This window comes from Peromyscus eremicus, chromosome 1 (assembly GCF_949786415.1).
Source record: "Peromyscus eremicus chromosome 1, PerEre_H2_v1, whole genome shotgun sequence".
Classification (NCBI taxonomy): Eukaryota; Metazoa; Chordata; class Mammalia; order Rodentia; family Cricetidae; genus Peromyscus; species Peromyscus eremicus.
In genome coordinates, this window is record NC_081416.1 from 164,743,416 (window position 1) to 164,766,489 (window position 23,074).

Below are 23,074 nucleotides of genomic sequence, written 5' to 3' on the forward strand. Positions count from 1 at the left end.
GTGGAGAAGGTCATAGCTGGTTGTCCTGGCCCCTGAAGGTGCAGTTTAGCCAAGACTTTTTCCTAGCACAGATCTCTGTGAGCTCTCAATGATCCTATACTCATTTCTAGGCTGGAGGTGAAGTGCTTCCCCGGTGGCCTGGTAGTGACTGTCATTGACTGATGCTCAAGAGGCACTTGTGATTGGTGCAAACACCCCTGGGCAGGCAATGTAAGCATGCCGTTCAGCTCACCTAGTGAGTCAGCCGCGAGACAGTCCAGTCCCCTGTGGTAGATAAAAGGCCTCTTTTGAGTGGGTTTTTTTTTTTTCTTGCTTTTCAGTATTGAGGGCTGAGCCGGAGCACAAAGAAAGCAACAGGACAGACGGCAGAGGGCAGTGGCAACAGAGACAGTGGAGTGGCCATGGCAGCCGAGTGGTCAGCAAGCCCAGGTATAAAAGTCACAAAGCTGAACAACCGAAGAAGAGGCCAGCTGAGCTAGCAGAGGGCTGAGGCATGAAAGCGGCAGAGCAGCCAGCTGCTTAACAGCTGGAGCACTGGAGAAAACAGCTGCACTGAGGATGGTGGGGGCGGCAGAATTAGGAAGGATGAAGGCATGGTGGAGAGAGGGCAGGCTATAAAGAGCCAGAAGAGAAACAGCAGACTCCGGTTGCCGGAAGAGTTCCAGAGAGCATTGCGTGCCCCAGGACTAGGATGTAACACCGGCTGCTGCCCAGGGTTAAGGAACCTTCCACTGCTTAGGCCTCCACTGTGACACTTCCAAAGCTAAGGGTCTTGTTACCCAAGCCTAAAGCAGCCCTGTGACACTAGAGGCCATCACCTGCTCTTGCCTGCCGATATCAAACACCTGTGGATGCGAAGTGCCCAGGATCGTCACTTGAAAAGCTTGTCCTTTCCTACATGGTTTTTATCTCAGCAGAGCAGGACTCCAACCAGCTGACTGACAACAGGTGAGTCATCTTGGCCCAGACATGGTACAAAAGGGTTAAATCTTGACTTTGGGAGCCAGGGGAGAGTTTAAAACATCACTACCCATGGTGACATTTGGAAAGGTCTTTTCCACTGCCATGAGGAGGGTAGACCAGAAGGAGGAAAACTCAGGACTGGATAAGGACCAGGTGACCCAGTCAGGGTGATGTGGGCAGAGAGCTAGTCAGGAGGCTGAAATGGTGTGAAGGCTGACGAGCAGTGTGGGTTGGTTCAGGAGGAAGTCCCAGGTTCTGTCAGGATGGCTGGGTTCCTACCTCATAGTAGACCCCATTGTGGTGGCAGCCACATTTCTCCATGGGCACACAGGTTGTGAGGCTCTGCAGGAAGTCAGTATCACATTCGCAGCCCTCACTGCATGTTTCCAGGCACTGTACAGGTGTGGTGATGGTTGAGCAGCCCAGGGAGCAGGTGTCGGCGAGGATCGCGTAGTGGCTGTGAGGGGGGCACTCCATTGCTGTGAGAAAGGGGTGCTGGTTAGGACGCCAGGGTAGAGGTTAGGGTTCTACCCCTTCCGCTCCCCAAGCTTCCCCTTCCCCTAGCCCTCAGTGTCCCATCACTCACGACAGAAAGTTTTGTTCCTCCATGGCTCGACATGCCCCCCAGCTGCCTGGCAGACGCTCACGTAGTTGTGGATGTTGTTGCAGAGAATGCTCAGGTTGCCGCCATTCAGGCAGAGATCCAAGACACAGTCTTTGAAGGGACCCTGGGGGTCCAACAGCTTGTGGCAGGCAGCCAGTGGCCCTGTGGAGCTGGTGAGCAGCCCACAGAACTGCACCCCATGATACTTCTTCTCCATAGTCGGGCTGCACTTTGGTTGGCAGTGCTGTCCCGGTTTGCAGGCAGGCTGGGGCATGCAGGAAGAACCTGGCACAACCTTTTCCCAGGAGTTCCCCAACTCACTGGGACTGGCTGCTTGGGAGCCATCGGACTTCTGCAAGTCATTCTTGGGGTCATCATTGTAGTCCCCACACAGGCCACACGTGTGTTTATAGTAGTTACGGGGGACGGTGACACGCACATTGTTGTTGAGATCATAGGACACTTGCAGGCCAAATCTGGTTTTGATTACCACATCTACTCCATGCTGGAGGGCCTGAACACTGCCCCCATCCAGCACCACAGGCATCTTCATGTTCACGTCGTTCACCTGGAAGGCGGGGAATGCCAAGCTTCAGAGGGTATGCTTTGAGACAGTCTGTCACTAAATATCCCTGGATCTAGTCTGTCCCTAGATGTCCCTGTCTGACACTGAAATCTGGAGTGACCCCATCTTTCTGACGTTCAGTTTCCATATTTGTAAAATATGTCTAACAGTGTCTTATTCTAGCCAGGACCTTGAAATGTGACCATATTTGGGAAAAGGCCTTTGTTGATGTAATTAAAAGTTATAATCTTGACATGAGAACACTATGGATCAGAGTGACCCCTAAATCTAATGACAAGTGTCCTGTGAGGCAATGGAGTAGGACAGAGACCACAGAGAGGGTGGCATGGGAAGACTCAGTAGTCAGGATGGAGTGTTGACATTGTAAGCCTAGGGACATCCTGGAGCCACCAAAAGCTCAAGAGGCAAGAAGACTCCTCCCCTGCAGCCTCTGGAGGGGGCGTGGCCTTGTTGCCATCTTGACTTTAGATTCCACACCCAGGACTGTGAGACTATAAACATATGTTACATTAGAAAAGTTTGTAAGTTACATGTTATTTCAGTATTTATTCGTGGGAGGGAGCGCACACATGTACATCAGAGGACACATTGTGGGAACTGGCTCTCTCCTCTCACCACATGTGTCTCAGAGATTCAAGTTAGGTCGTCAAGCTTGCTGGCGAGTGCCTTTACCCGCCGAGTCATCTCACCAGCATGTTATTTTAAGTCAGCAAGTCTGTGGCATTTGGTCACAACAGCCACCAGGAAACTATTGTAGGTCTCAGAGGGGTAATGACCTCACCAGCCTGGGTGACATGGTGACTGATAATGCAGGGACTGAGCCTGGAGGCACATGCTGGGCTGAAGCAGTCTACCCTTTACCCCTCTGTGCCCTGGGCAGAGATTCACCTGTGTTTCTGCTTCCTGTCTGTCTAGGGGGACCCGGTGTCTTGTCTCCAGAGTGTCATCTAGGGCACCTGCTACATATAACATGTGCAAAGGCTTGTGCTGTGGACCCCCCGTCCCCCGTGGCTGGGGTCCTGTTTTCAAGTCTTCATCTGGACAGTGAAGCAAAGTCAGGCTCCATTCCTCATCTGAAGATCACCCGAGGGCTTTGGCTCCAACCAGGCCTGGGAGGTGCACCCCTGGATACCACATCTGTGCCCTTCCTCATTACACACACCTGCACACTAGGTTTACAGAGCTGTGAGGCGACAGGGAGCGGGCAGGGGAAAGACACACTCTAGGCATGCCCGAGTGTCCTAAAGACATCAACAACCATTCTATTCCATCAGGCTGGCCATGCATAAGGGCAAGTCACTTAACCTCTGGGCTCAGTTTCTCCCTCTGCAGTGAGGGACAGTCGCAGGGAAGCTGAGGTTTGTTGAGATACCAATAGCGGACAGAGACTGTCCCCATGTGCCTGGAGCTGCTTATTTGTCAGGTGCTAATCTCAGAGCTCGGGGCTTGTTAGGGAAGACACTGCATCCTGCAACCCATGACAGCTCTCGTACCTACTGCTACCAGAACAATGGCTGTGTGCTGCATGTGGGGGTGGTGGTCGATGGTATTCCCACTGTATGCCAGTCTCCATGTGAGACCCAGTCCTTCTTGTTCAGAAAAGCAACAGGGTGTGGTGCAGAATCCAGTGTGCTGTTTCTTAGCAACACATATCTTGTCTTTGCTAAAGGATTTTAACACAGTGACGGGACCTTGTCTTCCAAACAAATGAAGCCAATTGTGGTACCTTTTCCAGCTACAGTCTCAAGGTTAAATTGATGATGAGGGTGCCAGGTGCTTGGCAGCCAATGGGCCTAGGGGCAGCATGAGAAACAGGTAGCTGCTCTACTGTTGTTGCTATGGTTGTTAAGGGATAATGGGGGCCACAGGTTGTCCTCTGTCCTCTGTCCCACCTCTGAACTTTTCTATGCTGTGACTGTATCAAGTGTTCCTTGTGGGTAGTAAATAAGGAGGTGGCTAGGACAGTGTTGGGTAGAAATTTCCTGTGAATACATTTCATCCTTGAGGGAGGCTCATTAGGACTCAGAAGTTTGAAAAGGAAGCTCTGTAAGACTTAGGACATAATGAGGACTAATAACTCACAAGTCGCAGGAAGTTCCTAAAACTTAGCAGATTCACAAGGTCCCTCTTCCCCAAGGTTATATAAGCAGCAGGGACTGCTTGGAGACTCTCCCACTTGCAGAACTAACTGAAGGTGGTGAAGAAAGCTCCAGGGTCTCAGCTTTCCTCAATCATCACCTGTGCTGGAATGGACTTTTGTTTTCCCAGCTTTCTTTGAGTTGTTCATGCTCTGTGAGTTTATATTCCTATAAGTAACCCAAGAAACTCATTGTTAAACTTGGGTGGTATTTTTACTTTGGCCTGTTGTGGGTTCCCGTCTAGGGGTGAGTAGACATTTGTTCATGCCTTCCTACAAATAGTGTCTTACAACAGGCAGGGACCAGGTACGGTGGGAGTACACGGGAAGATGAGGAGTTAAGGGTAGAGCAGGAGAGACAAAGGCACATGGGAAAAGGCCCGAGGTCCCTGAGGCCTCCTTACTCTAGGCTTTCTATCAGTACCTCCTCTTGTTGAGGTCATACTTTCTCACATGCTCTTTTGGTCTCTTGACACCCCCTCCTGGACCAAGCACCGTCCATGCTCCACCTCACATGTCTGCCCCCAAGGCCCACGTCTCCTCTGGGGGCCTGCTTCTGCTCTCACCTTGACCTTCCATTGATTCTGCTGCAGCTTCAGGGTGTAGTTGGCTACCTGGATGGTGATCATCTTGATTGCACTGACTTGTTTGTTGTTGCCCGAGACCGCATTCTCCTGCAGTATTGTGAACTGTTGCAGGCCAGGCCGGGTCCAGCAGGTCTGAGCCAGCACATACACACAGGTGCCGATAAAGTCAAAGTGGCGGCCATCAAAAGTGGTGTAATGGGAAGCTCCCGATACATGGCAGGTGGTTGAGTTCACAGCCACACATCTCAGGATGCCACTGGACACCTTACAGACTTCATATGGGCTGCAATATGAGGGCTGACAGGACACCAGGCCACCCTTGTGACAGTGGCAAAGAGAATTGCACTCGGGTCCAGGATAGAAGTCCTCTTCTGCCTGGTGGTAAACGCCTTGGTACGTGCAGCCACAGGAGGACAGGGGTATACAAGTCTCACCACTAAGGACAAAGCCTTCATCACAGACACAGGCCTCGTGGCAGTGTGAGCCACAGCCTCCAGGCACTGGCAGGTCTCCACAGGTCAGCGGACAGCCTCGATGACACAGTTCATAGTGGCTGTGAGGAGGGCAGTTCATTGCTGCAGAGAGAGGGCCGTCAAGATCAAAGATTTTTACCCTTGGGTGGACACAGTTGATTCCCCGATATACACAAGTACACACGCACACACACACACACACAAACACACACACACACACCCATACACACACACAAAGTGGCCCTATTTCAAGAAACTATCGTGCTCAGTAGGGTCAAAGGAATACCTTTCATCATAGTTTCTGAGCCTCAGAAATAAGATTCAGTTCTCATGCAACTGTGGTTTGTGGTCAATCTGAAATATATATATTTCAGAATCCAGAGACAGGGTTTCTTTGTGTAACATTCCTAGCTGTCCTGGAACTCACTTTGCAGACCAGGCTGGCCTTGAACTCACTGAGATCTGCCTGCCTCTGCCTCCCAAGTGCTGGGATTAAAGGTGTGTGCCACCACTGCCCGGCTAATCTGTAATATCTTTTTGTTTTCTTTTTTCCGGAGCTGAGGACCGAACCCAGGGCCTTGCACTTGCTAGGCAAATGCTCTACCACTGAGCTAAATCCCCAACCCTTATCTGTAATATCTTTAATGACACAGCTAACATTGGATATAAATGCTAGTATGTGTTACATAGTCTAAATAAGCTTATGCATACCTGCATGTATAATCTGTGCAGTATGTGAGTGAGTATGGCATTAGCTCCTTCATTTTATAGTATTAATAAAATATTAGTTTAGTAATTTCAAGTATTAAGTAATAGTAGTTAAAAATAGCTATACATTGCAGTTAGTGAAAGCATTTAGTGCTACAATGAACAAACAAACGAACGAACGAACACGGGGCTGGAGAGATGGCTCAGCTGTTAGGAGCACGGGCTGCTCTTGAGCAGGACCTGGGTTCAGTTCACAGCACCCAGATAGTGGTTCACAAGGATCTGTAAGTTAGGTCCCAGGGGATCTGCTGCTCTCTTCTGACCTCCTTGGGCACTGCATGCCCATCGGTGAATAGATGTATATTCGGGCAAAACACTCACACATATAAAATAAAAATAAATAAACCTTAAAAACAACCAGCCAACCAAATCAAACCATTTCTACTTCCCTCCCTAAACTCTGACACAAAGCAAAAGGAAGCACCCGGCCAAGCACGCCGGGCCGAGCTCCCTGGCACAGCTCCCTGGCACAGCTCCCTGGCACAACAGGCAAGCTTGCATCAGGCTCTGTGTTCACACCCCAGCACCACATAAAGTGGAAACTGAAAAAGATGTCCAAACCCCAAACCATGGGAACCAAGCCAAAGGAACTCCCCATACTGTGGGCTCTAGGCACGCTGGTCATTTAAATAAAAATAAAATAAAAAGAAGGAAGAAGGAAGATTCTGTCTCTGGACCATAGTGGCCTCATTTCAGAACAGCTTCCCAGCTTCCTAATTGTGTCTGACAGCTGTCACTGGCAATCAATCAAACTTGGGGTCTCCAGGTGTACTCGGTCATAAGTGCTGCTGTCTATGACTTCTTAGTGTCCTGTTGCTGTCCCCGAGTTCCATGGCATAAGCAGGACCCCTTTCTCACCAGGTATCATAAAGATTAAACAATGCTACTTGTACGTTAAATTATGCTAATGCTACTTGTATGTTAATTATGCTAATGCTACTCGTATGCTAATGAACAAACACCAGATCCAACCCCCTGGTTGCCACTTTTGGTACTCACGGCAAAGCTTCTCACTCCTCCATGGATACACGGTGATCCCTTCAGCCTGGCATATGGCGGTGTATGTGGCCAGTGCATCACACAGTGGCTTCGTTTGGCCTGGCATGCGGCAGCTATCATAGGCACACTCTATGAGGGCACCGTTGAACATGGGCACTTTCCAGCAGTTCCTGAACTGACCCTTCTTGTCCCTGAGGATCTTGCACTTCTCTTTGTTCTTCACCACTGACTTGCTGTTCATGTGAGGACAGCGAAGTTGTTCATCCGTTCTGCAGCCAGGCTTTTCTATGACCATCCACTTTCTCCCAAAGTCTTGAGGGTCGAGGGCTTCCCCTTTATCCTGCTGACCCAGGTCATCATGAGGCTCCCCGTTGAAGTTCCCACAGAGCCCACACACAGCTTTAGCGTAGTTGCTGGGCACCTTGGTGGTCACATGGGTGTCCCAGTCGAAGCTGAGGGTCAGGCCAAAATTCGTGCGCAGGACGGCGTACATGCCCCTGCGGAATGCGACGATTTTTCCACCTGCGGCTTGGAAGGGCAGGTACCGAATGACGCCGTCCAACTGAGTGGAGATGCAGGAGGACGAACAGGTCAGGGTACCAGCTTTGGCCATCTCCCAGTACTGATAGCACTCTAAACCTCTCCATTAGTCTGGTCTCAAGACCTTTGCGTTTCGTTGTTTTAATACACATTGTTAATTAGTACTCAAGCCTTAGCTAAAATGTCATTTCAGAGAGGTGGGGGAACACTAATACCTATTAATAATTGCTTATTAATAAAGCCTTATTAAACAGGCTCTCTTTATCTAGAGCCTTTCCACACCAACCACTGGGGATATAGAGCCCGGCACATGGAAAGTTATGTTTCCCACTTTTAATTTGTCCAGCCTCCCTCTCCCCAGGGTGACAGGCCATTACCCAAACTTCCCTCCTTTAATTATGAGCTATTGTGGGAATATCCACACACATATATTTTTTAAAATTTTCTTTTAGACAAGGTCTTTCTGTACTTACTATAGACAGGCTGGTCTCGAACTCAGAGATCTGTGCCTCTGCCTCTGAAGTGCTGGGATTAAAACCTCAATATGTATATTGAGACAGGGTATCACTTTTTCGACCTAATTGGCCTGGAACTCACTATGTAGACCAGGCTAGATTGGAACTCACAGATCTCTCTGTCTCTGCCTCCTGAGTGCTGGGATTGGTGTGGTTTTTACCACCTGGCTTTTACCGTTTTTTGTTTTGTTTTGTTTTGGTTTTGTTTTGTTTTGTATTGTTTTGTTTTTGTGGGCAAGGAATGTCTGTAGACTTGACTTTACCTGTAGCAAGTCTCAAGAATGGCAGAGAAGCTATCTTTGGTCACAGGACGGGACTTATGGTGGGTTTGCAAAACCTATTTGGGAAAACTTGAAGCAGGACAGTTGGCCTCTAGGTGTGGACTTGTCCTCTGTCCCTTGCCTAGCCAGCCGGTCCAGGGCTCTGGGTTTTCAGTCCTAGTGAGTGAGAATAGTTTGGCCCTCAGGGCAGCTGAGACAAGTTATGAATAGCACAGCAGATAGCCTGGAAAGAAGTGATGGAGTAGGGCCCGTCCTGGGGAGAAAGAGGGTGTAGAGAAGAGGCCACAGCCAGGCAGAAGAGCTTTCTTTTGTTTGTTGGAGTTTCTGAGACAAGATGTCACTCTGTGTAGCCTTGGTGCTGTGTCTGAGTGGACAGACATTCATTCATTCTGAGGGGCTGAATGAGGACCTCCATTTTCCTGCTAACATACATGCTTGCTTTGCTCCTGATATTTCATGTCCGACACCTTGTTCTGTGGACCATTCTTTAGAAATTGCACAAGTCTATAATTCCAAAGTTTCTTGGGAACAAAACTAGGGACCACCAACATCTACTGAGCATCAAGACCTCTCTTAAAGACCCTGCAGATATGGATTCATCAAATCTCCAGAACCACCCAGGGAATGGTGGTTCCTGGAGGCAAAGGGAGAGAGAGAGGCTGGACGACAGTCATGGAACTGTTATCCCAAGGAGGAGTAGCAGGGCCTACGTCTCGGGTCTGGACCTTAGCCATCCGTTGAAGGAATCCCACTCCACCCCCTGCCCCCAAGCCACTAATCGGTCAGTGGGTTTATGCCCTCCCCAGTTCCAGGACCCACAGCACTCACCAGCACTTTGCCTGGGTAGTCCCGGGGCACCTCCAACTTCACTCCATAGACCTCCAGCTGCACAGAATGCACAAAGCTCACACTCTGGCTTCCCCGACGTTCGTTTTCCATGATCACTTTGAAGTCCGGGAGGGAGGGGTGCTGGCCACATGAGGTGGTAAGCATGTAGGTGCAGGTGCCCATGAAATTGTAGTTGCGCATATCAAAGGTCATGTAGTGCGGGTCTCCAGATGCCCGGCAGGAGCCGAAGTATTCTGGGTAGCAACCCAAGAACCCATTCTGTATCCCACAGCGCTCCCCAGACAGACATCCTGATGTGTCCCTGCAGATCACCTTCCGGGTGGCTGCATCACAGGTGCAGCGGCGCAGGCATAAGTCGTCAGCAAACACTTCCTGACCTGGGGCCAGCAGGCGGCCCTGGTAGGTGCAGCCACAGGATGACACAGGCACACAAAGGCCTCTATTGCTCACAAAGCCTGGAAGGCACACGCAGCCCTCCACACAAGGGCGTCTAGAGCAGTTGGCCGGCGCAGCTTCTGAGTTGCAGGAGGCTGGACAGGCAGGGCTGCAGGGATCATAGTAGCTGTTGGCTGGACAGGACAGGGCTGGAGGGTTGGGAAGAAAGGGTTGGGTCATACTAAGGTGGGGGCTCCCCCAGACAAAGCCGCTTCCTCAGATCTCCACACCCCTCAGTTAATGGCACTCATAACTTCTTGATGCTCAGGTCCCAATGGCCTCCTCTACGCCATCCCCGGACAACCAGTCAGTGGGCAAACCCTGTGACTTTCGTAGTCAAAGCCACCCAGAATCTGTCTCCACAGCCCATGAACCACAACAGACTCCTGCCTGGTGTCCTGGTCCCCTGTCCCAAATCTGCTCCTCACAGCAGCCAGAGGAGCTGGGAATGCAGGATCAGAACATGTACCTCACCCCCAACCTCCTGTGGCTCCATTGTGGGGGAAAGCAGAGTCCTCTCCAGGCCCAGGGGCTTCCCTCATCACCTCCCTGTCCCCATCCCTCTCACTTCCCTAATGAGTAGTGCCTCAGTGGACTGGCGCTTGGTCTCCAGAGTCCCATCTCAGGCCTTTGCACCAACCATTCCCTCTACCATTGTTATTTTGTCCTCAAACAGATGATGCAGGTAAAAGCAAAGGCTACAGGAGCGCAGACAGCCTGGATTCCAGCACCAGCTCGGTTCTTGCCCACGTGTTCATGAGCAAATGACTCTGATCTGTGTGTCCCTCAGTCTTGCCAGGAGGAAATGGGGTGACACACACTGATTTCACTGGTTATGTGGATCACTGTGATGGCTTTAGCTGACTCCGCTGCCTGCCTGCCTGCGCTCTAGGGTCCGGTGTCATTGATTTCCAGAGTCTTCCCCGAGCCTCCGGACACTATCACAGAACCTTGCTTTCTTTGCTCTTTGAAGGTATTTCATGGTTGATCTGCTAACTGCCTGTCTGTCCCTCCCCACCCAGGATATAAGTTCTGCTGGAGTGGGGACACGACCTGACTCAGTCACACTGAATCTGCATCACTGACCACAGGGCCTAGAAGACGGACAGGTGGGGCAATGAGCTCACTGCTCTCCTCTTTGTTTTGAGTTTGGAGATACTCGGAGACGGAGGCTTACTGGACAACGGTGTGTCCTCGGGACGCAGGCAAACTCAAACCGTCTCCCTCTGGACTTATCTCCCTTCTGAAGTCCCAGGCTTAAGCACTGGGCCGGTTGCTTCCCTCACCAGCCTGTGTGCTTCTTTAGCATTTCTCTGACCTGTCTGCAGGCCACAGACACGCTCATGTGGGCTCTTGCATTGTCTGTCCTCCACATCACCAGCACGGAAGAGGCTGTTATGAAGACGTAGCATGTTTGTTGACTGAATGTGTGACTGCTTTAGTGGGTGGACACCTGGCTAGTCGTCTGTGGCTTAGTCCGGAGGGCAGGGGAGTCGTGTGAGTGTTACAAGCAAAGAGTGATCACTGACTTTTATCTTGCAACTTGGCAGACTCTTTCCTGCCAAACCTCTGTGGTTCCCTTGGGTCAGGAGCCTAGATCCTTCCCCCATTTTCTGGCTATTCCAATCCTTCCCATGGATTTCAAATTGAACATTCTTTTTCTAAGAAGACCCTCCCCATAACTGTATCAGAAACCCCCGCTAGCATCATTTATCTCTGTAGAACTCCCTTAGTCTTATCCTGCATCCCTCTCCATCTTTGCTGAGGCTTTGCTTCAGCGCCCTCTCATGCCAACCACTGCGGTCTGTCCCTGTTCTGTCCCTACGTGTGGCCCAGCCTTGGGCTCACTGTAGCAGAGCTGGGGTCTCTCGGCCACACAGTGTCACCGGGCTTCCTCAGGTCAGTGCTCAGGTACCAAGCAGATTCGGCGGTTCCCCGGCCCCTCACCAAGACCTCCCTACCCTGGCTGTAACTCACGGCAGTTGGTTCGTGACCTCCACTCCCGGACAGAGATGCCCAGGTCCACACAGGCTCTAGCATAGGCACTGAGGCCATGGCACAGGGTGAGGCGTTCCCCTCTGGTCACACACATGTCATACACACACTCGTCCAGGAAAGGCTTGGGGTCCAGGAAGTCATGACAGTCAGCAAACGGGCCTGTGGACAGAGTTAGCATGCCACAGAGATGGTCTCCCTTATAGTGCTGGGTCTGGCTTGTGGCACAGGATGGACAATTGCCGAAACAGCCGTCATCACATAAGAGGTCCCCATTATCCAGCTTCCAGCTTTTGGTGAAGTTCAGGACGTCAGAAGCCTGCTTCCCATCAGGCATGCGGAAGTCGTCGGCAGGGTCTCCATTATAGTTGCCACACAGCCCAGACACCTGGTCTTGGAAGCGCTTGGGCAGGCTTACTGTCAGCTGGCAATCCCAGTCATAGGTGACCACCAGCCCAAAGTCCAGCTCTACCACACCCTGTGTCCCACTCTGGTACACACGCAGGCGACCTTCTTTCAGGGAGGCAGGCAGGTTTGAGTACTGGTAGTCGATCTGCAGAGAGGCGGCATCGGTCAGACCCCTGCACTATCTCCCCTTCAGCCCTCATCTCCTCCACTCAAGTCCCCAGCTCTAGTCACACAAGACACCCTCCTTCCTTGCCCTTCCTTTGTCCTTCCCAGCGGAGCCCAGGGATGCTTGCCCTTGCACTCTAGTGGCCTGAGGTGTTCTTCCCCGAGATGTGCATGGAGACCCCCCCTCCCCAGGTGTTCTTCCCCGAGATGTGCATGGAGACCCCCCTCCCCAGGTGTTCTTCCCCGAGATGTGCATGGAGACCCCCCTCCCCAGGTGTTCTTCCCCGAGATGTGCATGGAGACCCCCCTCCCCAGGTGTTCTTCCCCGAGATGTGCATGGAGACCCCCCTCCCCAGGTGTTCTTCCCCGAGATGTGCATGGAGAACCCCTTCCCCAGGTGTTCTTCCCCGAGATGTGCATGGAGACCCCCCTCCCCAGGTGTTCTTCCCCGAGATGTGCATGGAGACCCCCCTCCCCAGGTGTTCTTCCCCGAGATGTGCATGGAGACCCCCCTCCCCAGGTGTTCTTCCCCGAGATGTGCATGGAGACCCCCCTCCCCAGGTGTTCTTCCCCGAGATGTGCATGGAGACCCCCTCCCCAGGTGTTCTTCCCCGAGATGTGCATGGAGACCCCCTCCCCAGGTGTTCTTCCCCGAGATGTGCATGGAGAACCCCTCCCCAGGTGTTCTTCCCCGAGATGTGCATGGAGACCCCCTCCCCAGGTGTTCTTCCCCGAGATGTGCATGGAGACCCCCTCCCCAGGTGTTCTTCCCCGAGATGTGCATGGAGAATCCCCTCCCCAGGTGTTCTTCCCCGAGATGTGCATGGAGAATCCCCTCCCCAGGTGTTCTTCCCCGAGATGTGCATGGAGACCCCCTCCCCAGGTGTTCTTCCCTGAGATGTGCATGGAGACCCCCTCCCCAGGTGTTCTTCCCTGAGATGTGCATGGAGAACCCCTCCCCAGGTGTTCTTCCCCGAGATGGGCATGGAGACCCCCCTCCCCAGCTAATGTCTGCCGAGGTGTCCCCGACTCAGTGAGGCCACCCCTGATCACCCTTCCTGTTGTCTCTCCTCCTCTGCTTCCCAGTCCCCACAGCATCTCGCCTTCTCCCACAGTGCGCTAGTGTCCCACACCCTCCATCTGTCTGAGCCACTAAAGGCCACCTCATGGCTTTCTCTCCAGCGCCTCCAGCAGTGCCCAGCAGAAGAGCAGGCTGGCTACAAGCATGAAGCCAGTGTGAGGAAGGAAGCTGGCAGGTCTGGTGGCAGCAGGGGGCAGCTGCAGGGAACAGGTGAAACCAGCAGGATTCATGGTCCTGAGCTAGGGAGTCAGAGATGGGAAGCTGTGGGCAGAACTAGGCAAGATCAGCAACCGCCAAGATAACAGATCTGCCGGAGGGCGGGCGGCCCTGTCGAAGTGTAGCAGTGTGCTGGTTTCCTTCCGTGACACAGTGCACTGTCCAGAAGCAACTTCGGGGGAGGAAAGGGTTTATTTGTCTTACATGTTCAGATCCAATTCATCAGTGAGGGCAGTCGGAGCAAGAATTCAGGATGGGAGCTCAAAGCAGCAATCATAAAGAATGCTGCTTGCTGGTTGGGTCCCTGGCCCACTCCTTAGCTCTCTTATACAGACCAGACCCACATGCCTAGGGATGGTGCTGCCCACTGTAGGCAGGGCCCTCCCACACTCAATGGCCAAGACAGTCCTTCACAGACATGGCCATCAGCCAAACTGCTGTAGACAGTTCCTCAGCTGAGGCATCTCTCAGATGACTTTAAGCTGTGTCTAGTTGACAGTTAGGGCTAGCTAGAACAATCAACGTGGGCAATGCTGGGCACAATGGGCTGAAGAGTCCTCAAATGGTAGCACCAGCTTGCCAGTCACCCCAGGTCATTCTCCCTATCCCGACTCCTACGTTTGCATCCCCCAGATACTAGGAGTAACTTTTGAGGATTCTAGCCTCTAAGGAACAAGACTAAACACTCGTTGCTGACCTTAAAGTCCTTCCTCAGGTGTGAGTGCCTAGCTCTGCAAGGGCTTTGGGGTCTTGATTTATTTGCGTTTGAGAGCTGACCAGTTCCACTGCTTATGTGCGGAGGAGCCCAGGTTCTTATCTGAAATCCTGACTGGTCAAGAAGTTCCTTTGGACCGAGATATCTGGTTTCCCACTCTCGTTTCTTTATTATCTATATTAACTCTGGATGCCTCTTCCTCTCTGTGTTAAGTGGCACAAGACTCTTTTTGAGCAGTCCTGACTGACATTTTGTTTGCTGATTTTTTTTTTTGAGGCAGGGTTTCACTGTGTATCCCTAGCTGTCCTTGAACTCACAGAGATCTGTGCCTCTGCCTCCCGAGTGCTGGGATTAAAGGTGTGCGCCACCACCGCCCGGCTTTGTTTGCTGTTTTAATGTACAGAACTGGTTGGGGTGCCCCTTGAGCCCCTGGAGCCCCAGCTGGGAGGGAATCAAGTTCATGACCTGAATCTGCATAGAATGGGTTCAAGTCTCTTAACTAGTTGCAACAGAGATTTAAAATTCCCTGTTATTAAAATTAAAAATTAAAAAAATTAAATCCCCTGTTAGGGGCACAGTACTGCAATATAATATGGTCTAAGTGTGCATTACATGCAAAAGAGGCATGACTCTTGAATGGGCCATTGAATTGTTATACTACTTTGCAGTTAGAATTATTTTGTTAAAACAACTATATATGTATATTGTGTGTGTGTGTGTGTGTGTGCGCGTGGGTGCATGAGAGAGAGAGAGAGAGAGAGAGAGAGAGAGAGAGAGAGAGAGAGAGAGAGAGAGAGAGAGAGAGAGAATATGCAGGTGTCCATAGGAGCTAGAGGCATTGGATCCCCTGGAACTGAGTTACCGACAGTTATGAGTCACCTTCTGTGGATGATAGGAATTTTATGTAAATGATGGAAACTGAATTTGGATCCTCTGAAAGAGCAGGACATGCTTTAACCACTGTTTTATAATCAAGATTCTTCTAATGGTGGGAACAAATCTAGGGCATAAAAATCCCAGATATCAACCATAACCCCCTGCTGGTTCACAACAAAGACCCGAAGGGAAGGGAATCAACATTACTATAACTTTAGGCCCCAAGTTCCCAGAAAGTCTCAGAAAATGTTCCACTACTCTTTGCTGGACCTGAGCCAGCTCCTCTTCCCTTTGGAGACGCTACTGGAGCATCAGGAGAGATGACTCTGCAAAGGTCTCTTCCTGCAGAGACCATCAGGGCACCCAGTTTTCTTAGGGTGTCTGCTGCAGTGCGGCAGAGGGTGGCCCCCACTGAGATGTACCTGGCAGGATGCTCAAATACCCAAGGCTAACCCTGGGGTTGTTGGGTCCATATCCCGCTTCTACTTACAACCTCTTCAGTTGGTCGAAGGTGAAACTCCTTGCCAGCATTCCAGCTACATGCTACCCTTCTTGGGCTGCTGTATGAGCCCATGTCATAAACAAAGCTAGTGAGATAACTGAGTTCCAACACGCCACATTCAAGAGATGTAGTAGCAGTAAACAGACAGGGAGGAACTCAGATTCCAACAATGACAGACGCTGCCTGGACCCCATCACAAAGATGTCCTGTTAGACACTTGAGCCAAGAAACTTGAATGAGATACAAAGCCATTCCGGGACAGCTAAGGCTCTTCTCAGCCTTGTCATAAAGACTGTATCAAATGACAGGTGCTGTACTGAATTACAGCCAGAAGCCTCCAGAAACATAAGGATGGTCAATATCCTTCATTAATCTGGCAAGGTGTGTCTGATATTTGGCTTAAATGACAAACAATTAAGGGGCATAGGTATGGACCTTTCTTGATTGGTAGACACAGCCTTAGAAAGTCTACAATGACCAAGAAGATAAGAAGATCAAACACTTGTCCTTGGGACCCTTTCCTCCTATGGAGTTGCCTCGTCCAGCCTTAGTAGGAGAGGAGGTGCCTAGTCTTACTGCAACTTGATATGCCATGGCTGGCTGATATACATGGGAGGGCTGCCCTTTTCTGAAGAGAAAGGAGGAGGAGTGGATGGGGGTGCAGGGAGGGGAGGTAGGGGGGAGGGGCTGGTAGGAGAGGAGGGAGGGGAAACTGATCGGGCTGGGGGAAACTTAATTAGTTAATCAAAAATAAAAAAGAATAATTTTCACTATGGAAGATAATGATTACAAATGAGAATCTTAATAAAACCCCCCAAATATAGCTATTAAAACAAAACCAACCAACCAACCAACCAAACAAACAAAATCAAACAAGCCACCACCTTCATCCAAAACTTGTAAAAGGAGTTGAAAACTTGGAACTGGAGCTTGGTCCCCAAGGGGAGCGGCCCCTGCACCCTGTAAGAACTATCACAATAGACAGCTTCAGCTAACAGGAGTCCATAATGACCTTGCTAAGGACTGAGGAGGCTTGGGGGTTCCCACAATCCCTTCGGCTTTAACCGTTACTTCCCTGAAACCAGGGAACAGCTGATATGAGGTACACACTCATAAACCCCGTGATTTACACGGGGATGTAACGACCCTTTAACAAAAAGAACTAGCCGGGCGGTGGTGGTGCACACCTTTAATCCCAGCACTCGGGAGGCAGAGGCAGGCGGATCTCAGTGAGTTCGAGGCCAGCCTGGGCTACAGAGTGAGTTCCAGGACAGGCACCAAAACTACACAGAGAAACCCTGTCTCAAAAAACCAAACCAAAACAAAACAAAACAAAAAAACAAAAAGAACTAATCCTACTGTGTCCTGTTATGCCTCCTCGAGGTAGGCTTTCCGACAGCCATGACAGTGTAGCCTGGCTGATGCTACCTAACCCAGTTTCCTGTTTGTACCAGAATGTCGAGTTTCACAGTCCAGGGAGCGACTTACTCTGTAAACTCAATGCCTGAGACACCCTTTTCCCAGAGAGGCAGAAAATGCAGGTAAAGGGACATGGGGCTGGTGTGTGCTTAGAAAGAGGATTCCCCCCAAAGCCACCAGATTGCTGACCCTGCAGAAAGGGATGATGGGATTCCAGATGGAGCCTGTTGGTGTTCTTCTAAAGATGGAACACTGACTCCCCACTTAAAGCAATGTATTGTATGACAGGAGGTGCTGGAGTGTAAATACTTTACATTTGATTGGATTGTTTTATATTGTATACAAATTATATATATTGAAATTGATATTGTTAGAAAATGCTATATTTCTAATTGTACTTACACCGTTCATTTAACAATGTAATGCAATTTTCTAATCCTTGAATGTTGTTATTACCAACTATTAGGATATAAAGAAATGAAAGTTAGTAGTTAGACATTATAATAGAACTTGTAGTCATATTAGGTATGTTTTCAAGATTGAGTAGGTATATTTTAGATAGACAGGTTATCTTCAAACCCTTCAGAGATCTACAGAATATGGCATTTAAAATGTTTTAATAACTTAGAAAATTTTTCTTTTTTGTTATGACTATGAGACATGTCGGCTCCTGGCAGTACCAATCTACTTCAGAGAAAATATGGGCATTGAAAAAACTGCAATTGGAGTTAACTTTCATTGTGGCAAAAGTTAGCCACTGGACAACAAAGTATCCTTGAATCAACTGCTGACAAACAGGACAGACAGGACACGAAACAAAGGACTACTGATTCTTGTCAAAACAAGCGTGGTTATGGCTTTATCAAAAGGCATCTTCTGAGGCCAGGACAATATGGCACCATCCCTAAAGTGGCCTTCGCAATCTGGAAAAGGTACAGTGCCCTTTTCTTCGAAGGCAGCTGAACAGGCAGTGGGCCGATGGCTTCTGATGTGCAATGGGACAGCAGCTGAAACAGTTATTCTTGAAGAGTAACTAAGCTCACGCCTCTCAATAGTAAACTGGCATTTGATAGAGGGATGTGGAGAAGAACGGGATGCTGAGATGAAGCCATATGTACACAGCCAAGAAGAACGGACAGCTGAATTAAAAAACCATCAACAATTTCCAGAATTTAAAATCCTGAATCATGACATGACACTAGTGGAATTCAGGTGTTTCTGGTGCATGGACTGCTCTCACCCAATGTGAGGTTGAACTGTTGACCTTGTGAACATCCTACTTCATAAATGAGTCTGTCAGATACGCTAAGCCTATAGGCTGAAGATGATGCCCCAACACTGCGGAGAAACCTCAGAAGACTATCCAGGCAGCTGGCTGTTTCTGTCAACTCACAATTTTTTGGAAGTTGCTTGCATGTACCTCCTGTTTTTATTTTTGTTAGCTAATATTATTTCCTTCTTGGGTCTCTGAGGGAGTTGAAGATTATTTAGTTATAGTTGAAGATTAATTAGGATAGAAAGTGAATTAGATACAATAGGATAGATAATTGAATTATTTTCTCTGAATTTGTCAAATACAAATGAACTAGACATTGTTTAGGTATTTATTACTTGTATATATTGTATATAGTTATTGTACTTTTGTATATAGTTTTTCTTGTGTTAGTTATAAGCTTTTTCCTTTTTTCTTTTTATTAAAATAGAAAAGGGGAAATATGGTGATATTTTATTTGTATTAAAATGTTATTTGTATGTTAATAAATAAAGTTGCCCGGGGGTCAGAGCTATTAGCAAGCCATAGGAAAGCAGGGCAGTGGTGGCGTACGCTTGTAATCCCAGCACTTGGTAGGCAGAGCTAGGTAAGTCTCTGTGTGTTCAGGGATACAGCCAGTATTGGATATATATGCCTTTAATCTCAATACCAATCATGGAAAACCTGGAGGTCTATACAGACAGGCCGTGACGAGGCAGTCATGTGGTTGGGTTTACAACCAATGAGAAGGCAGAACAGAAATTCTATATAAGGACTTTAACACAGAAAGTAGCTCTGGTTCGGAGAGGTAGGACCACCGCAGGAGGAAGGGTAAGGTTTTAGCTCTTAGCTCTGACCTCTTGGCTTTCTTCTTTGCATTGGTTCTGTGTTTCTTATTTAATAAGAAGGTTGGTTACATTTACACTGGAGGGAATCCGAACCACACCTCCAGAAAACAGTTTTTAAGTGCTAGTTGATCACCTAACTGGCCACCTTATAATACTCCCGTTGTGACAGAGGAGTGTCACTTTGTTCAAGACATAAGCTGCTGATGAAATTGCCTAAGACATCCACCCTACAACCGGGTCCTTACAGCCCTCCGAGTATCTTACCAGCATAAATGCTTTGCTGTACTGGGTTTAAAAGAGGCTTTAAAAAGATTTGTTTATTTAATTTTATGTATATGAGTGTTTTCTGAATGTAGTGAACAGCACACATACAGTGCCCACAGAGGAAATGGACTTCCAGGCATGGGTGTGAAAGGACCAAGCAGATGCCATAACAGGCTGCTCAGTCTTCTCTCAGAGATCAGGCCTCAATTTCAGTTTCCTGAGACTTGAGCAAGCAGTTTCTGGGAGGGCCATGAACAAAAGACATAGTCCTTGCAGTAGCTCCCTTTCTGCATGTACTCTGACTGCTCAAGGTTCAGCCAGATGTTTACTTTCTGGGGCCCCTCACCAACTTAGAGTTATGTGCAGTACGTGCTTGGCCAGCCAGCCCCCATGGTGGATCAAGGACAAAGCCTGGGACTTGTGCTGGACTGCCCCCAAAGTAATAAATTGTAACCACCAACCAGTAAATTCAAAGGTTACATACCCTCACCCAATTAAAAGAGAACAGAGATAGAAATAAACCAATCCGAGTTGCACCCGTGCAAAACTCCCCCAACCCCCCTGAAGAGCTTGTGGATTTTGCCTTTAAAAAGCTAGCCACACAAAGAAAAAGCAAGTTCCTCCTGGCCTCACAACTATGAGTGAGAGCTTTGGATCGAGCTTCCCTGCCCGCGGCTTGTAAACAAACAGAAATAAACCATGCTGCTGCATTCTGAACCTAAGGTCTGTTGTGAAGTCTTTGGGGTCCCTATCTGGGCATAACAGGTGCTGGGACCAGAACTCTAGTCATCTTCAAGTACAGCAAGTGCTCTTAACTGCTGAGCATCTCTCCAGCCCTGTTTTGCCTCTTAATTTTCATTCCCCTCCTCAGGCACTCTCTCTCTCTGCCTCTATGGATCAACAGACATCTGTACGACAGTGGACCAAAACTACTCATATCAACAGCAGGTCGCCTCACAAGACAGGTTGTGGTCGCTCCCAGATGAGAACTACTGTCCGCAGTGGCCAGGAATACCTTTGGGTGGAAGTAATCACTTCACGGGAACCAGATTGCACCCCTCAAGAGCTGACAGCAATACCAGCTTCTTCAGAACCCGCTTAGAACCGGAGCTAATGATGACCATTCAAACCACGCCCTAAGGACCAGCCTGCTCTCTGCTGTGCACACCCTGAGCAGCCCCTCTGTTTCCTGCCCCTGTTATTCCTCTCGAGAGAGTCTCAAGGTTATTTGTTCTACCCGAAGTGACCACACCGAGTCAATCTTTCTGTGCTCACCCCCACCACTCATCTCTTTGGTTGGCATATTTGGATGCTGGTAGAGCCAAGGCTTGGCTCCTTCTTTGGAACTGGTAGCTCAAAGGCCATAAACTCAAAGCCTGGGGGAACTCACCTGGGCAATGCCTATTTCTCCATAGGCCAGGGACACAGTGTGGTTGTAGGCACGCACGGTGACAAAGCGCACGTAGGAGACTTTGTTGGTGCCCCGGTGCTCATTCTTGGCTTCTACCTTAAAGGCCAGCAGGGATTTCTTGGTGCTATGCAGCTCAGCCATGGTATAAGAGCAGGTGCCCATCATGTCATAGCGACGGCCATCGAAGGTGGTATAATGGGGATCACCCAGGGCGCGGCAGACAGCTGTGGACTCTGCCACACACCTGGCCTTCCCACTCACCATCTGGCAGCGCTGCCCGGATGTACACTGAATGCCTCGGCAGGAAGCCTCTGCTGGGGAGAGCCGAGCTGGGGAGGGAAGAGAGTTAGGTCAGAAACCTGGGGTCCTCCTTCAGTGTGGACGATGGGCAGTTGGCTCACAACCACCCGTTTTACAGGCATGGAAACTGAGGTTTGCAGTCTCATGGAGAGGGATTCTCTGGGTTTCCTGACACCCCAGGGTTTCTGATTTCACTGTTTAACACAGCTTGGCCCAGAGGAGTGTCAGGGAGTGAAGAGGGACCAGGAGCAGCCATTGAAACATTCAGCTGTTCCTGGTTCCATTTCCCTCTTCCTTGTCTTCCCATCTGCTGGAATGAACAAGGACAGGAAATGGAGGACAGGACGGGGGATGTGGGTAAAGCGCTTGCTGTGTGAAAGCTGGGCACGGTGGCATGCACGGGTGTTAGCTCAGTGAGACCGAAGGGAGCAGTGACAGGCAGGTCCCAGGGCTGGCTGTCAGCCAGTTCTGCTGATGGAGAGCTCCAGGCGCAGAATCTCAAAAACAAATGGACAAGATGGGGAGGATCAGAAAAGGATGCCTGGCAATGATCCCTGGCCTCTGCACATGTGTGCTGGGGTGTGCACACCTGCATACACGCAAATACACAGACACACACATGCATGTCTGGGTGTGCATACCTGCTTACACACATGCATGCCTGGGTGTACATACCTACTTATACACATGCATGCCTGGGTGTGCATACCTGCTTACACACATGCATGCCTAGGTGTGCATACCTGCTTACACACAGATATACATATGCATGCCTGGGTGTGCATACCCGCTTATACACAGATACACACATGCATGCCCTGGTGTGTATACATAGAGATACACACACACACACACACACACACACACACACACACACACACACACATTTTTTCCCCTGGAGCTGAGGATCTAACCTAGGGCCTTGTGCTTGCTAGGCAAGTGCTCTACTACTGAGCTAAATCCCCAACACACACACACACACACACACACACACACACACACACACACACACACACAGAGATATTTTTTGAAGGAAAGCAGAGACTCAAGAAAAATGGAAAAACCATGGTGTAGGAGGCCTTGGTCTGAGTCCTGGACAAGGCACCCAGTGTGGGACACTGGGTAAATTACACAAGTGCTCTGGCCTAAGTGAGCTAATTTGCCAAGGAGGAAGCTTTGCCATAGAGGTCAGAGAGGGGTGTTGTCAAGTTTTAATAGCTAAAATGGAAACAAGATTTGGAACTTAACCTAAGGATTGAGTTTTAATTGTTATAATTAATTAATTATCTACCCACGCCCCATTCTACTAGTCAAATCTAAAGCATCACTTGAACTGGGGTGGCATTTTTGCCAGGATAAGGAAGCCCTGGTCTAGGTTCCCAGTTTGAAGAAGACAGTCTGGGAAGAAGCAGCCCTTCCTGGTGAGCCTCCAGCCCTCAGAACTCTCTCCTTCTGACCCCCTGGCAACAGCTCACCCCGCACCGCCCTGACCTTCCGCCGCAAGGAAGTGCATTAATTTGTTCCACTCTCACCACAGTCCTGTTGTGTGTGTGTGTGTGTGTGTGGGGGGTGTCAGGCATTATCCCCACTTCAGAGTCACAGAAACTGAAGCCCAGAGAGGTGGAGTGACAGGCCAAAGGTCACACAGGCACAGCTGGGGTTTAACCCCAGGCCCTCTGGCTCTGGCCCTGGTTCTCACACCCCCTGAGCTACCTGCTGGCATCTTCTGAGTGGGCTGAGCCTGAGGTCACACACAGGGCCAGATCCTGTCCCTTAACCATGCCAAAGCACATGAAGCACCCGGGGAGGCTGGAGTGCAGAGACGCCCCCGTCCCGGGGTCCTCACTGTTAGTACTTTTGGATCTCCGGACTTTGAGCATCAACA

The 23,074-nt window shown here is 49.8% G+C and overlaps 1 protein-coding gene across 1 annotated transcript in view; it reads right to left on the reverse strand.

Moving 5' to 3' along the window:
• The window catches only part of LOC131924083 (IgGFc-binding protein-like), a 42,346-nt gene that overhangs the window by 17,352 nt on the left and 1,920 nt on the right, over positions 1-23,074 (reverse strand). Inside the window, exons 2-8 of the mRNA XM_059279306.1 lie at positions 20,869-21,218; positions 11,715-12,285; positions 9,282-9,886; positions 7,118-7,679; positions 4,857-5,452; positions 1,550-2,135; positions 1,243-1,442 (exon numbers count right to left, since the gene is read on the reverse strand). Coding sequence (XP_059135289.1) covers positions 1,243-1,442; positions 1,550-2,135; positions 4,857-5,452; positions 7,118-7,679; positions 9,282-9,886; positions 11,715-12,285; positions 20,869-21,218 — 3,470 coding nt within the window. The remainder of the gene's footprint in view (positions 1-1,242; positions 1,443-1,549; positions 2,136-4,856; positions 5,453-7,117; positions 7,680-9,281; positions 9,887-11,714; positions 12,286-20,868; positions 21,219-23,074) is intronic.